Source organism: Dictyostelium purpureum, assembly GCF_000190715.1.
Source record: "Dictyostelium purpureum unplaced genomic scaffold DICPUscaffold_37, whole genome shotgun sequence".
In the NCBI taxonomy this organism is placed as follows: Eukaryota; Evosea; class Eumycetozoa; order Dictyosteliales; family Dictyosteliaceae; genus Dictyostelium; species Dictyostelium purpureum.
The window spans coordinates 82,917-98,455 of NW_003519374.1; the positions used below are offsets into that span (position 1 = coordinate 82,917).

General features: G+C 24.0%; 8 protein-coding genes across 8 annotated transcripts; 3 read left to right on the plus strand and 5 right to left on the minus strand.

Annotated features, from left to right (window-relative positions):
• Positions 1–146: 146 nt before the first annotated feature.
• On the minus strand, positions 147–1,145 carry DICPUDRAFT_148930 (uncharacterized protein; the record flags this gene model as incomplete). Its single annotated transcript, XM_003285036.1, has 1 exon — positions 147–1,145. One exon carries the CDS (start codon positions 1,143–1,145, stop codon positions 147–149), a length of 999 nt encoding a protein of 332 aa, XP_003285084.1.
• A 1,027-nt stretch (positions 1,146–2,172) lies between these two features.
• Positions 2,173–4,113, minus strand: DICPUDRAFT_148931 (uncharacterized protein; the record flags this gene model as incomplete). Its single annotated transcript, XM_003285037.1, has 2 exons — positions 2,173–2,707; positions 2,882–4,113. The coding sequence occupies 2 exons, from the start codon at positions 4,111–4,113 to the stop codon at positions 2,173–2,175; spliced, it is 1,767 nt and encodes a 588-aa protein (XP_003285085.1).
• A 234-nt stretch (positions 4,114–4,347) lies between these two features.
• DICPUDRAFT_76027 (uncharacterized protein) lies at positions 4,348–5,650 on the plus strand (the record flags this gene model as incomplete). The annotated part of the gene is made up of 3 exons (XM_003285015.1): positions 4,348–4,910; positions 4,979–5,474; positions 5,549–5,650. 3 exons carry the CDS (start codon positions 4,348–4,350, stop codon positions 5,648–5,650), a joined length of 1,161 nt encoding a protein of 386 aa, XP_003285063.1.
• A 209-nt stretch (positions 5,651–5,859) lies between these two features.
• DICPUDRAFT_148933 (uncharacterized protein) lies at positions 5,860–6,210 on the minus strand (the record flags this gene model as incomplete). The annotated part of the gene is made up of 1 exon (XM_003285038.1): positions 5,860–6,210. One exon carries the CDS (start codon positions 6,208–6,210, stop codon positions 5,860–5,862), a length of 351 nt encoding a protein of 116 aa, XP_003285086.1.
• A 1,601-nt stretch (positions 6,211–7,811) lies between these two features.
• On the minus strand, positions 7,812–8,970 carry DICPUDRAFT_76029 (uncharacterized protein; the record flags this gene model as incomplete). The annotated part of the gene is made up of 2 exons (XM_003285039.1): positions 7,812–8,876; positions 8,947–8,970. 2 exons carry the CDS (start codon positions 8,968–8,970, stop codon positions 7,812–7,814), a joined length of 1,089 nt encoding a protein of 362 aa, XP_003285087.1.
• Positions 8,971–10,232: 1,262 nt separating this feature from the next.
• On the minus strand, positions 10,233–11,035 carry DICPUDRAFT_148935 (uncharacterized protein; the record flags this gene model as incomplete). Its single annotated transcript, XM_003285040.1, has 2 exons — positions 10,233–10,497; positions 10,602–11,035. The coding sequence occupies 2 exons, from the start codon at positions 11,033–11,035 to the stop codon at positions 10,233–10,235; spliced, it is 699 nt and encodes a 232-aa protein (XP_003285088.1).
• Positions 11,036–11,361: 326 nt separating this feature from the next.
• Positions 11,362–12,840, plus strand: DICPUDRAFT_148936 (uncharacterized protein; the record flags this gene model as incomplete). The annotated part of the gene is made up of 3 exons (XM_003285016.1): positions 11,362–11,707; positions 11,826–12,712; positions 12,790–12,840. The coding sequence occupies 3 exons, from the start codon at positions 11,362–11,364 to the stop codon at positions 12,838–12,840; spliced, it is 1,284 nt and encodes a 427-aa protein (XP_003285064.1).
• Positions 12,841–13,830: 990 nt separating this feature from the next.
• DICPUDRAFT_148938 (uncharacterized protein) lies at positions 13,831–15,164 on the plus strand (the record flags this gene model as incomplete). The annotated part of the gene is made up of 3 exons (XM_003285017.1): positions 13,831–13,908; positions 14,484–14,547; positions 15,124–15,164. 3 exons carry the CDS (start codon positions 13,831–13,833, stop codon positions 15,162–15,164), a joined length of 183 nt encoding a protein of 60 aa, XP_003285065.1.
• Positions 15,165–15,539: the final 375 nt, after the last annotated feature.

Consider the following 15,539-nt stretch of genomic DNA (forward strand, 5'->3'; position numbering starts at 1 on the left):
AAAAAAACAAAGGATTATTTGAAATAAAATGTGCAAAATATAAAATAATATATATATACTCTTAGAGAAAAAATAAATAAATAATTGTAAATAACTTAAAACATAAAAGTAAAAATAAAATAAAAAAAATTATTATTGTTTTATTATTATTTTTTTAAAAATTTATCCCAATTCGATTTTAAATATAATTGTCTTAAATTATTTAATTTATCTATTAATTGGTTTATTGATGGTCTTTTGGATGGATCTTGGTCGACACATTCTAAATAGAGCGATTGGATTTCTTCAGGGGTTTGATGTGGGGGTAGAGTGGGTCTTAGACCATTTTTGGAATGTAGCATGATTTGAAAATCATTTTTAATAAAGTCATATTCAGAATAAGGATGTTGGTACTCACCATGGACCATTCTTGATATCAATTCCCAAATTACAATACCTATAGCATAAATATCTTCTTTTAAAAGTAATGGATTCGAATCTAGATCGTCATTTTCATTTTCTGCGGACTCTGGTGAACAAAATGCATTGGTTCTATGAGATCCATTAAATGGATTGAATCTATATTTACCATAGTTGGATACTTTGCATTCCCAATCTTCGTTTACAAATAAATTTAGCGATGTTATACCACGATGCACCATTTTCCTATTGTGTAGTGATTGAACACCCAACGATATTTGCATTGTGAATTGAAGGAATCTAGACCACGAGAAATCGACCATTCCTTTAGCAGAGCTCATCAAGTGGTACAATGAATCACGTCCACAGTACTCTAGCACTAAACATAAACGTGGTTCCAGTACTATTCCGTAAAACTTTATTAAAAATGGCGAACGCACACTCTGCATTATATTGTATTCGTTTATAAACTCTTCTAATCTGACTTGACCAAATATTTTAATCGATACCTTATTGCTTTTATATACACCCTTATACATTTTACCAAATGCCGATGAGCCCAATTTGCATGTATACTTTAAATCATCTTCATTGATCTGCCACAGCTTTAGTTCTATTAATTTGTCTCGGTATTTTACTATATTATAGTTATTATCATTATTCTCGTTATCATTATTTAAATTTAATATAAAATTATTATTGTTGTTTTTATTGTGGCTTATTTGCTGATGGATTATTGTTGTCATTTTTATGATTAATATATATATATAATAATTGTAAGTGATATATACTCTATATGATAACTTTATTTATTATTATAATAATGAATAATATTTATTGAATTTAAAGGAACAAAATTTGGGTTTTTGATTAATTAAAAAAAAAATAATAAAATAAAAAAAAAAAAAAATAATAATTTAAAATTGAAATATTTAAATTGGATTTTGGTGATATAATTAACCTATTTGTTACAATTACAATAACAAATAAAGTGTGGTACTATAGGTGATTTCTAATAAAGTAGTGAATTAATCTCGACAACTGTATTTATTTTTATCATATTTCTATTTAATTATAATAAACAGCACCAAATTAAAACATGTGGTTATAATTATTTGTGATTTAATTAATGATGATATATTATAAAAAAAATTAAAATGAGTGAGAGTTATTTTTTTAATTTTTTGAGTGTGTGTTTACGTGTGTGTGTTTAAGAGTTAATAATATATTATTTAAATTAGAGTGGGATTAAATAATAAATTAAAGGAGTATTGATACTGACTGCTTTTAAATAACAACAAAGAAATTTAAAAAAAAATAAAGAAATAAAAATAAAAAATAAAAAATTAATAAAAACAATTGATGTGTCTCCTATTTTTAAAACATTAAAAAATGTGGGTGTTTTTATTTTTTTTTTTTTTTATGTGGGTGCACAACGAGATGTAATGGAGATCACAAAAATAATAAACTGTTGGTGGGTGTAGTTAATTCTACATTTAAAAACCATATTGACAAACTGGTTAATATAAATTATAAATGAAAAAAAAAAAATAAAAAAAAAAGACATGGTTCATTCTTTATTTTATTTGAAAATAAAGAAAACAAAAAATAAACTGACACTAATATCTTTTTTTTTTCAAATCTCTGATATATATTTATTATAAAATAGATAAACATTATTATTTTCATAATGTTGCTGATATTTTAAATAAAAAATGTATTTTTATTTTTTAAAATTTTTTTTAAAAATAAAAATATTGTTGTTTATTTATTTTATTGATCAATAATATTATTTTTATATTGAAAGTTTTTTAATATACCAAATTTAGTTTTTTGATTTGGTTGAACTTCGAATAATGGGTCGATTGATTCGCTGTATAGACTTGGTAAATTTTCATCTAAAAATTGTAATACTTGATTAAATTTATTTTGATTTGAAGGAACTAGAGGAAAGTCAATGGCCTGGTATTCTAATAAATCTTTTTTGCCGATTGGATTGGAGGGATTTGAAAGAATTCGGTTTTGTTTTTCTAAAGTTAATTTGTTTAATGATTTTGAAAAGCTAAATGGTGTTTCTTTTCTGTCGCATCTTGGTATGTGGTCACAATGTTGGAAACATATACAGTTAAATCCTCTTAGAGCGTATTTTAGAATTCTAGAGTGGGAGCTGGTAAGTGATTTAATTGAAATTAAATTGGTACGTCTATTTAATGCACGCAGAGTTCTTTCGTGGATATATACATTTGATCCGTCAAAGCATGTCGATATACAATCCATATCATGAAATAATATTTGTTCCTCAATAGATCTGTAAAACATAATGATTAGCTGAATAACTCTGTTTCCCTCTGATACTATACTGATGGAATTTGGTGTTCTTACGAGACGGTATTGTTGGTTTTTAGCCTCCAGGTTACTTGTTATCTTTGATGCTACCTGCTTTAGTTTTAATTTTGCCTCTTCTAAATCATTTGATACTAACGCAATATCTATATCGGATCTATAATAGGGTGAGTCTGGGCTGGACTGCTTATCTAATGTCTCTTGAATGAATGGGTGGTCGCAAAGTGCCATTCTTGAGATCTGTTTACTGAGATATCTTGGTAATGGTAGTTTTGAAACTAAACGTTCTATTTGCTGCATTTCACAATACATTCTAACGATATCTTTTGGGTATGACTCTAAACAACATAATACAGAGCCACCATAAACCAATACTTTTGTTGAGTGATTGCCGTCGCTACTGTCGCTTTTCCACTCTATGCCATCTAATATATCGTTTGTAAATAATGAAAATGATTTCTTAAATATTTCTAAATTTGGAACCACTGAATAGCTGCCTCTCTTGAATGATGAGTTGTTATACCATCTACTCTTGACACTGTATATAAATGGATGCGAAAATGCTTCATATTCATCAATAACATCGAACCTATATTGCGTATTTTCAGACTCTTCTAAACCACCACCGCTCTCATTATACACTTTGATGACTCTTTGGTTTTCTGTGGATTTAACATATTCTAAACTATTATTATCTGAACTGTATTGGTTTAACAAATCCTCTCTTTTTATCATTTCCATGCTTGCTACAATTGAATTATCAAACGATGCTTTGAACCATACCAAAATTTTATTTTTAAAAGCTAGAGAACCTTCATTGTCGTCACTGCTACTACTGCTAATATCTTTTATCGATTCTATAATTTCTTTTATTTCATTAACTAATTTTATATCATTTAAATATATTAAAAGTAATTTAAAAGTTTCTTTTATTTTATCTTTTAATTCTCTAATCAGTGGATGATTTTCGTTATTTATATTATAGGTTTTGATGTTTAGATTTTTAAAATTATTTTGAATAGTTTTTAAACTATCTGTTGTTGTTGTTGGTGTTGCTGTTATTGTTGATGATACACAACTAATAAGTTTATTATTAAATATTAAATAAAAATTATTTATTAGATTTTTTAAAAAGTTTATTATTATTTCATTATTATTATTATTATTATTATTATTATTATTATTATTATTATTATTATTATTATTATTACTGTTTATTATTTCTTTTAGTTTATTTGAAAAAAATTTACAAAAATCTTTATGGTCAATGGTGTGTCCATTTTCTATATCTTCGTTATTATCTATCTGACATTGTTTGCTATAAATTTCATAAATTATTTCTGAATTTAATTTGGAAATATTTATTATCATTTTACAACTATTTAAAAAAAAAAAATAAAAAAATAAAAAATAAAAAAAATAAAAAAAATAAAAAAAAAATAATTGGTTTACCTCGAAAATTAAAAAAAAAAAAAAAATTATTTTTATTTAAATAAAAAATAATTGTTTGATGGTGCAAATTTATCTAAATTTTTTTTTTTTTAATTTTTGAGATATTTTATTTTTATTTTCTTGGTTATTTTCTTTTTTATAAATCCATATTAAATGTATAATAATAACATTAATAGTAATAGTAATAGTAATTGTAATAGTAACAGTAATAGTGATAGTGACAAAGATTTTTTAAATAAAATATGGAGAAACTCATATTTAAAACAAGAAATTTTAAAACATAATAAAAATAATAGAAAAATAATATTCAAAAACAGATTAGATTTAATTAATTATACAAATAGAAATAGTTTATTAAAAATAGTTTTAGATTATAATGAAGAAATAAAAGTAGGAGATATACCAGACACTGTATATTTATTAGAGATTACTGGGGTATTTGATAAACCAATAAAAATAGATGTTTTACCCAAATCATTAGAAATACTCGATTTAAAAAACAATTTTATGACACATATTATAGAGCCAAATGTATTGCCTTCATCACTTAGAACAATTCATTTTAATCAAACATTTGATCAAAGGTTAAAAGAAGGATTCATCCCACCGAATGTAACATCACTTTCATTTAATACATGTTTTACCAACCATGGTGTCCCTCTTAGAGTAAACGATCTGCCATCTTCAGGTTCTCTAAAAGTACTAGAGTTTGGAAGGTAAATTATACTTTAAACAATACTCTATTATCATTGCATTAGTAATTAACAATTACAATTATTTATAGTCATTTTAACTCACCTTTATCACCTGGTGTATTGCCCATTGGTGTGGAATCATTAACGTTTTATGGTCGTTTTAATCAAGTTATTAAACCAAATGATTTACCATGCACATTGACCTATCTTCAATTTGGTTATTATTATTCGAAAGATCTATTTCCAAACTCATTGCCATCAAGTTTACATACTCTTATTTTTGGTAATGATTTCATTTCTGCCATAAACCCCGGTGTCTTACCGCGTTCGCTGAAAATTCTTAAATTTGGGGCATATTACAACCAAGAAATTATAGAAGGGTCATTTCATGAAGGTTTAGAGGTCATTAAATTTGGATATGGATTCGATAGACCCATTAAAAAAGGTAGTTTACCCAGTTCAATTAAAAAAGTTACATTATTTAGATATCCCAACGATTCAAAAGATTTATATAGAGATCTAAGCACAAATAAATTATTTAATAATGTTTTAAATATTTTTAAAAATAATAACAAAGAAAATAAAGTTAAACATTCATTTTCTTTTATAGGATAATATATAAATTATTTCCTACAATTAATTGTTTTTTAGTTATTTAGTTTTTCCACTTTAAGAAGAAAAGTGATGCCAAAAAATTCCAAGCAAACATTTCAAACAAAGTCCGTGAAATGATAATTTATAAACACAAACAAAGTAAATAAAAAAAATACTATATAGTAATCATAATAAAAATTTAGATCTTTATTTAAAATTTATAAAACTCTATTCTATAATTTATTCTATAATTTATTCAATTGTCTTATTTCTTTTTAATATTTTGATCCTTGACTTTTTTCATATTCGTTTATCAAATCTGTCAATAGCTATCACTTTCAGCTTTTCAGGTTGCCTCTTTAACATCATAACCCTTTCATTTGATTAGATATTCTTTTATACCTCCTCGTATAAGCATTAAAAGAATTTTCTCTTCAGTGTATATCATTCTATTTCCTTTTTCAATTTCTTTTTGTCTTTTCCTTTCTTTTTCTTTTCTTCTCTTTTCAATTTCTTTTTTTCTTTTTCTTTCCTTTTCTTTTCGTCTCTTTTCATCTTTTTCTCTTTTAATTATTATCATTTGTTTATTTGTGCTGTAATTTGTCAATAAAAGAGTTGGACCATTATAATCTGTTTGATTTATTCTTTTTGCTATTTCATCAAACTCATTCCAAGCCTCATGGACCTTTTGTTTTACTCTTCTTTCAATTTCTTGTTTTGTGTCCATAGGATTTTATTAAATTATGATTGTGAATTATATTATTTAATATTTAATGGATATGATTTTTATTAAAATTGATAATTATTATGGTGAAACGTGATAAATATATAAATATAAAATAAAAATAAAAAAAAAATAAATATAATAAAATTAAAAAGAAATTAAATAGTTATTATGAAGTTTATTGTGATGATTTTTTGATAATGTATAGAAAATTAACTAGGGATGGAGAATTTTTAATTCTATGTAATAATAATAAATGATAAAATTGATGATAAAGGTGAACCCGGATCTGTGACCAAAGGACATTAATTTGTACTTAATAAAACGGATGAAAGTGTTAATTGTTTTTGTTGATGGTATTTAATTGATAAATGGTGATAGAATAACCTATTGTTGAAAATAAACTTTATAGGAAAGAATGCAATTAATTCTGGGTAAATAGATTTTAGAATCGAAATTTCGATTTTTTTCAAATTGATTAACTTGGATTTAGATTTGGAAGGCATAAAGAATTGATGAATGAATAGAGTTGGATGGATTGCTATTATTTTTATATGACATGATTATTTTGATGATTATTATTCCATATTAATATTATTTACTCAATTATCTTTTTCCTTGTCTGAATCGAATTTTGCATTATTATTTATAATATAATCTTATCCATTATTTGTTTTATTATTATAATCGTTATTTGAAAGTGATTATTATATATATTATTATCATTTTTATTTTCATTATTATCATTTTCGTTATATTATTATTTATATTTATATTATTATGTGTTGAAATAGAAAGTATTCAAATCTTTTTAAGTTTTAAAATTAAATATTAGTTTCTTTTATATTCAAAAATAATAATAACAATTATAAAAATATTAACTTTATAAATACCTTTAAAGACAAATAACCCAATGAATAATGAATGACCTGAAAAACACAATTAACAAGAATTAAGTAAACCCCAATAAATAAAAGAATAAACTAAACCCCAATGTAAGATGAAAGATTTGAAAAACAACCCTCAATGTATGATGAAAGATTTTAAAAACAACCCCAATGTTTGATGAATGACTTGAAACCCCAATTAAAAAGAATATACTGAACCTCAATGATTGATGAATGACTTGAAAACCCCAATGTATTATTAATGACTTGAAACACCGATTAAAAAGAAAATACTGAATCCCAAATGTTTGATGGATGACTAGAAAACCCAATTTAAAAAGAATATGTTGAAAGAATATATTGAACCCCAATGCTTAATGAATGACTTGAAACCCCCGATTAAAATGAATATATCGAACCCCCAATGTGTGTTGAGTAACCTGAAAAAACCCCAGTGTTTGATGAATAACTTGTAACTACAATTAGAAAGATTATACGGAACCCGATTTAATAGAATATATGGAACCCTCCAAAGTATGATTGATTACTTGAAATATATAACGTATTATTTGCATTAATTAAAAATATTTTTTTATATGTATTACTTGATTACGTTTTAAAAAATGGCTAAAATATAATGTATTAAATAAAATAAATTAATATAAAAAAGTTTAAAAAAAATAGTGGGAAAATAAAATACTTTACCAATAGAATAATTTAATCTACCAATTGGCATAAAGAGCCGTAATGGAATTCTGCAAAATGTGATAATAAAATTGCATTATCGTCTTCTTTACTTTTTGGAGTAATATCTATGAAAAAACTACTCTGGGATTCAACTGATGAGATTATAGAAATACTTCTTTTAAAAACTTCAGCTGCTGCGACTAATGTTAAATGGTCGCCCCATGTGCCATTTTTAGACATATTATTACAGTATTCCTCCCAACTGTTTGTAGTGATAAAGTCAGAGAGAGTGGCTCCATTTGGAAGTTTAAAGCCTTTATTTCTTCTAAGCCAACAGACAATTCTAAATCTAATTAATTTGCTATGGAGTAAGTCACCATAGATCTGGTCTGATAATGCATGCATTTGGCAATTACCATCACCTGGGATTTCATTTTTTGGCATCAATTGGTAAAGTTCTATACGTTCATTTAAACGTAAATAGGCCTTTTCTATTTCAATCCATGGGGTTGGTTGAATACTTAGTTTTCCATTTGAATTGACCAAAGTTAAATCAATGTCGTTTGGCTTTTTTGGATCTTGGCTAATTTGTGGAGCTGGGACATTTTGGTTTTGTGGTTGTTGTCCCTGTTGTGTATCTTGTCTCTGTTGTTGTTGTTGGGATTGTTCTTGTTGTGGTTGTGGTTTTTCCGGTTGCTTTGGTTGTGATAGGAGTTGTTGGAGTTGTTCATTTAGTTTGAGTTGTTGTAGTTTTTGGAGTTTTAGGTTTTTTTGGAGTTGTTGTAGTTGGTTGAGTTGTTTTTGTTGTTGGAATTGGTGGTTTTGTTGGAGTTTTTGGAGTTGGTCCTGATGGTTTTGTTGGAGTTGTTGGAGTTGTTCTTGTTGTTGGTTAATATGGAGTTGTTGGAGTTTTTGGAGATGTTGGAGTTGTTGGATTTGTTCTTGTTGTTGGTTTTGTTTTTCTTGTTGGAGGTGTTGGTTTTGTTGGAGTAGTTGGATTTGTTGTTGTTGCTCCTGTTGTTGGAGTACCTGACTTGCCCAGTAATTTTCTTCACTGATCCATTGGCCGTCAGCGTTTACCCATCTGTCTTCGGTCTTTTTGAATATTAAATTACCAATATAAAATGATAAATTATAACAGATGGTAACAACAAAATAAAAATACACACATGTATAAAAGATCATACATTTTTGTTTTTAAAATAATTTATTATTTACAAAAAAAAAATATAAAAGATAACAAAAAACTGATTAAATGAAAATATATACTATTTACAAATAAAAAAACAAAAGAAATATATATATAATTTACAAAAAAAAAAATAAAAAATAAAATAAAACAAAATTATATACAAACAAAAAAATATATACAAACAAAAAATAATTAATATTTACAAATAAAAAAAATAAAAAATATATATTATTTACAATATAAAAAACAAAAAATATATTTACAAAAATAAAATAAAATGAAAATATAAAAACAAAAAATATTTAATATTTACAAAAAAAAAAAAAAAGATATATATTATTTACAAAATAAAAAATATGCAAAAGGGTGTAAAAACGAATATTATTTAGTGAATGAAATTATTAAAAAAAAACAAAGCTGTATGAAAATTTATATGTGTGTTGTGATTGCTATAATTTTTAATTAATAAAAAAAAAAAAAAATTTTAAAAACTCTTTTTTTTGAAAAATTAAAAAATTATAAAAAAAAAATAAAATAAAACAAAAAAACAATTGTCAAATAAGGCAATTTTTCTTTAATATTATTATAATATATTTCATTTGATTAAATAGTTTCAACCTTATTTTTTATTTGAAATTTAGATTTAAAATTTTAATTAAATATTTTTGTTTTATTTAAAAATTTCATTAAATTCCCTCTCGATCGATATCCATATTACCTAGGCAAGCTATTAGATTGTAAAAAAAAGATTTGAAAAAAAAAAGATAAATTAATTATTTTAATACAAGTTTTAATATATATTTAGTTTAATTCTAATTGAATAAATTAGTTATATATTTTTAATAAAATTATTTATAGAGACAAAGTTTATTAATAATTAATTGAAAATGTCCTCTCCATGATGTATAACCAAGGTTATTTGGTCCTTATAAGACTCCATCAGTACTAATTTCAGTTCAGACTAAATGAACATAAATAATTTTCAAATAAAATAAGAAATACCCCATATTTACATAACTTTTACATTGATTCTAATGAAAAAATTGTGATATTAAACACTTTTCAAACAAAAAAAAACTGAAATTATATTTAAAATTATATTTATGTATAAATTAAATAAATCAATAAAAAAAGTAAAAATTTTTAATAAAATAATTAAAAAAAATTTTATTTCTATTCTTTATATTATTTGTAATATTGTTGTATATGATATTTTCTGTAAATTGTTTTATTATAATAAAAAAAAAAAAAATTATTTTTTAATCGGCAAATAATAGTTTAAGTTCTTCGATTCTTTGTTGTGGTTGTTTTTTCATTGTTAATGCCTCTTTAGCTAAATCTTTTTTAGATTTCTGAAGCTCTAGGATCTTTTCTTCGATTGAATCTTTAATAAGGAATCTAATGACATTAACATTTTTATTTTGACCAATACGGTATACACGATCTATAGCCTGCTCTTCGGTAGCAGGGTTCCACCATGGATCACATGTGAAGCAACAACTAAATTTAAACCCAATCCACCAGCTTTAATTGAAATTAAAAATATTTTGATACTTGGTTCCTCTTTAAATCTTTTAATTGCAACTTCTCTTTGTTTTTGTGGTATTTTGCCATCCAATCTAACAAACGGCATAGAGTTGATATTTAATGGTATATCGATTAAATCTAACATTGATGTCCATTGAGAGAAAATTAAACATTTTGAATCTGGCTCGTTCTTTAATACTATATTTAATTCATCAAGCAATGAATCAATTTTAGTACTACATTTCCAATTACTTGAATCATAAATAGGCTTCTTTATTTTAATGTTGTTGCTATTGCTGTTGTTATTTACTGTATTATTACTATTAGCTGAATGATTGTTTGTATGGCTAGTATGCGAGATTGATGGTGATAATGGATAATTATAGATTTTATTTTTAAATGAAATTGATTTAATTGTGCTATATTTAACTGATTGCTTGCATATTGGACATAGGAATATTTTTTCACTTTCACCCATTGAACTATTTAAATTGCTAATGATTGTTGATGTTTTGAATTTTTGACATTGGTACATTTTCATATGAACTCTTAGGTGTTATAATATTTTATTCAATATCTATTTGTTATATGATTGTATTTAATAATTAAAAAAAATACATACAATGAGGTTGAAACCCGTACTTTTATTATAATATTATTATAATATATGAACTTTCAAATGCCACATTACAAATATATATAAAAAAGGAAATGTTTAAATTTTTATTTGAAAAAAAAAAATTAAAATTTTTTTTAAAATTATAAAAACTTTAATTTTTTTTTCTTTTTTTTTTTTTTTCTTTACAAATAAATAACTTTACATTTGTATACATATATTTTTTTGTCTCAATAAAAAAAAAAATGGATAGTCTATATATTTTCATTTTTATCTTTTTAGTTATCATTTTTTGTTTATATAAAAATAAAATTAATAAAAATAAAAATAATAATAATAATAATTTAAATAATAGTAATAATAATAATATTAATTTTAATAATAATAATAGTTATAATAATGATAATAATAATAATAATAATTATAACTATATTAATAATAATAATAATAATTATTTTTATAATAATAATAATCAATATAATTTTAATTATAATAATAATTTTAATAATAATAATAATTTAAATAATTATAATGATATTTATAATAATAATAATAATAATATAACTTTAAATAATTATAATAACTACAGTAGTTATTATGATGATAATAATAATATAATTTTTAATTATGATAATAATAATAATAATTATAATAATAATAATAATAATAATAATAATAATAATAATAATAATAATAATAAATATAAGAGAAATCAGAGAATCTGAACGTTCAGAAAGACTAATCAGAGAAAGACAAGAAAGAGAACGTTTAGAAGTTTTAGAAAGAGAAAGAATCTTTAGAGAGCATCAAGAATGGGAACGTACCCAATATTTATTAAGAATCGAAAACGAACGTCAAGAAAGGGTACGTCAACAACAAATAGAGAGACAAAGAGTTGAAAGAGAGAGAATAGAAAGAGAAAGATTTGAAAGGGAAAGAGTTGCAAGAGAGCAACAAGAAAGGGAGCATGCCCAAAATTTATATAGAGAAAGAGTTGCAAGAGAGCAACAAGAAAGGGAACGTGCCCAAAATTTATTAAGAGAAAGAGTTGCAAGAGAGCAACAAGAATGGGTACCTATGGAAACATTAGAAAGAGAAAGACAACCACAAAGAGTTTCAAGAGAATGGGAAGATGCAGACAATTTATTTAGAGAAGTGGTTGAAAGTAGAAATGCCCGTCATTTATTTATGGAGAGATTTTCAAGAGAGCACGAAGAACGTAATCGTTACATAAGTTCAGTAAGAGAACGATTAGAAGAAATTCAACAACGTGCAAATAGAAGAAATTTAGAAAGAGAACGTACCCAAGCTCCATATACACAAGAAGAACATCAAAGGGTACGTGGAGAACAATTCGAAGCCTTAAGATTGCAACAAGAAAGATTACAACAAATAAGATTGCAACAAGAAGGACAACCACAACAAATGGAACAAGACGAAGAAGAAAACATCTGCACAGTTTGCTTTAGTCAGGTAGAGGCCATTAATAGTGCATCAATTGATTGTGTTCATAAATTTTGCTTTGAATGCATTACTAGATGGTATTCTCGTACTAGAACCTGTCCAACTTGCAGACATCCAATTTCAAGTATTAGAGTAAGTAATTCATACATTCATATTTATACTTTATTAAAAAAAAATATATATTAATTTAATTTATTATTTAATTGTAGAGAGATAATCAAAATGAGGGTTTAACAAATGATGCAATGAACATAGATTAATAAAATTAATAACACTTTAAAAAGAATGAATGTCCAATAGCATTTCGATTACAATATTCCAATCCATAGGGAAAATATAGATTTTTAGGTTAATCGTCATCAATTAGCTGGCCACCAATTAGATGATTATTTTAACCTCGATCAATAATACTCCATCTATATAGAATAATAACGAAATCAAACAAAATTTTATCAGAAAACAACATCATAGGACAAATGTTACCATTCATTGCATTATCCTCAACTCTTCAAAAGGTTAAAGAAGTTCCAAAGGTTTCATGTACTGGTTCTCAAATTTATAAATTCCTATTTAGTTTAATAATATTGCTTCTCTTTCATAATAATCTTGCTCTATACTAAACGTCTATGTGTGAGCTTTCATTCCCTTAGGTAACTATAATATTAATATTTACATAATTATTATATTTGAATATAAAACTAACCAATATTTATTCGTTTTAGTTTAAATCTTTCTCATATATATCAAAAAGCTCAATATTTAATTCTTTCTCATTCAACACGGTTTTAGTTTGAATCTTTCTCTTTCATATCAAAAAGTTCAATATTTAATTCTTTCTCGTTCAACGCGTTGCCATGTTTAGGTATTTTTTTTATCAAAGTAAATACAATGATAATATTTATATAATTATTAAAATATAAAAGAAACTAATATTTATTTTATATTTAGATTAATTCTCTCTCTTTCAGTCTCATATAGTTTAATTATAAAATTTCTCTTTCAGTATAATCACGTTCTTTATTTTATGCCAACATTGGGGTATTGGTATTTTTAAAGGTAACTTTAATGTTATTATTAACATAATTATTGTTAAATTTGAATATAAAAGAAACTAATATTTAATTTTAATACTTTTTTAGCTAAATTTTAATTCTTTCTTGTACAGTTTCAACATTTTATTTATTTCAAATCATTAATCATACATTGGGGGTAGAGTTTATTCTTTTTAATTGTGTTTTTTTAAATCATTCATGGAACATTGGGGTTCTTTTTCAGTATTAACACATTTTAAAGTCCCAATTCAATCATCGGGGTTCTGTTTATTCTATGTAAGTATTACTATTTTATTTTTATTTTTTTAAAATAATATTAATCATCCTTTTAACTTTTATTTATTAAATAATCACATTTAAAATAATTTTTCAGTATTTCCCAATTTTAATCTACTCATTACCACATTGTTAATTTTTCAGTATTATATTATAATCAAATTAAAAAAAACCTAAAAGTAATCAGTCTTCGGCCATTCTCAGTAATCAGTAGCCAATGAAGCTCAAAGTAGAGGTCCATCATTGTTTGGGTTGCCAATATGCACTTAGCCAACAATATCATTTCCGCCCTAAATCTCAAGTATATCATCTCTTCCATTGGCCTTTCATAAAGCATAATAGATGCATCAGTATATGGTTCTTTAAATTATGAAAAGCTGATGGCCAAACTCTGTGATATTTTTAATTGACCTCAGTTACAATCAAAATCAAAATCAAACTAGTTTTCATCTTTAGATATACTTTATAATTCAATTAATATTTGGTATACAATTTTGATAATTGTCAGTACTTAGATTTTAGGTGTAATCTATTTATTCATACATTCAATCAGAAATAGCTATAAAATTATCAAGTCAAATAAATTTAGACAATTACGACTCAATGACTTAGAATGTGTACTAAAGAAACCATGTAGAGGTTAGTCCAACAGTTTGTTTTTATATCAATCAAATAAACAACAGCAAATCATTCAATTTTCAAAGATTTATTATATATAACTCTTTGAACCAGGAAGAACAGATATAATATCAGATTTAGAGTCATAAACAGTTTTTATACTTAATTATAAATAATTCTTATTAAAGCATGTAATACCAATGTTTCAGAGTTATAACTCTATGTGTTCTGTAGATGAACATCAAAATAATAGATTCAAATTAAAAATTCAAAAAAAAATTAATAAAGATTAATTAAAATTTTTTTTCCTAATTAACAAAATCTATCTGTTTTTTATTGGGTTTTGTAAATAAGAATTAAAATTATAAATATATTAATATAATACAAAATTAAAAATATTTTATTTAAAAATATTATTTGTAATGTTTATTATATGTTCATCAAATGTCTTTGCACTTCATGAATAAATAATATCGTCTACATAGGTATTTTTATATTCTCTAAATTCTTCAATAATATCTTGCATCCGAATATTGATAAATGCAGTAAATTCTTTAAACTAAATGAAACTCTTAGTTTATAAATTATTTATATAAGAATCAAGTTGTAAATATACAGAATTTCAAGCAGGATTATAAATTTAATTGATACATCTTAAAACCTGTTTGAAATGCAGTATATTTACCACTTAATTCTTTTAATAATAATTGAAAACAATTCTTTGCAGCTAAATTTGTATACTAAAAATATGAACTTTAAAAACTATTAGAAAATTATTGATATTAGTTTGAAAAAAAACCCCCCCCCAAAAAAAACACACCATATTTAAAAAATTTTAAAAAAAGAAAATAAAACATGGGTGTTAAATTTAGTATAATATTTCTTTGAATAATCTGAATAGACTTATAGTTCTATTAATATTTAAAAACAAACCTGTTAAAAAAATTATAAAATAAAAAAAAAAAAGTTTTATTATTCATCTAAACCTTCATTTAATTAATATTATACTTTAA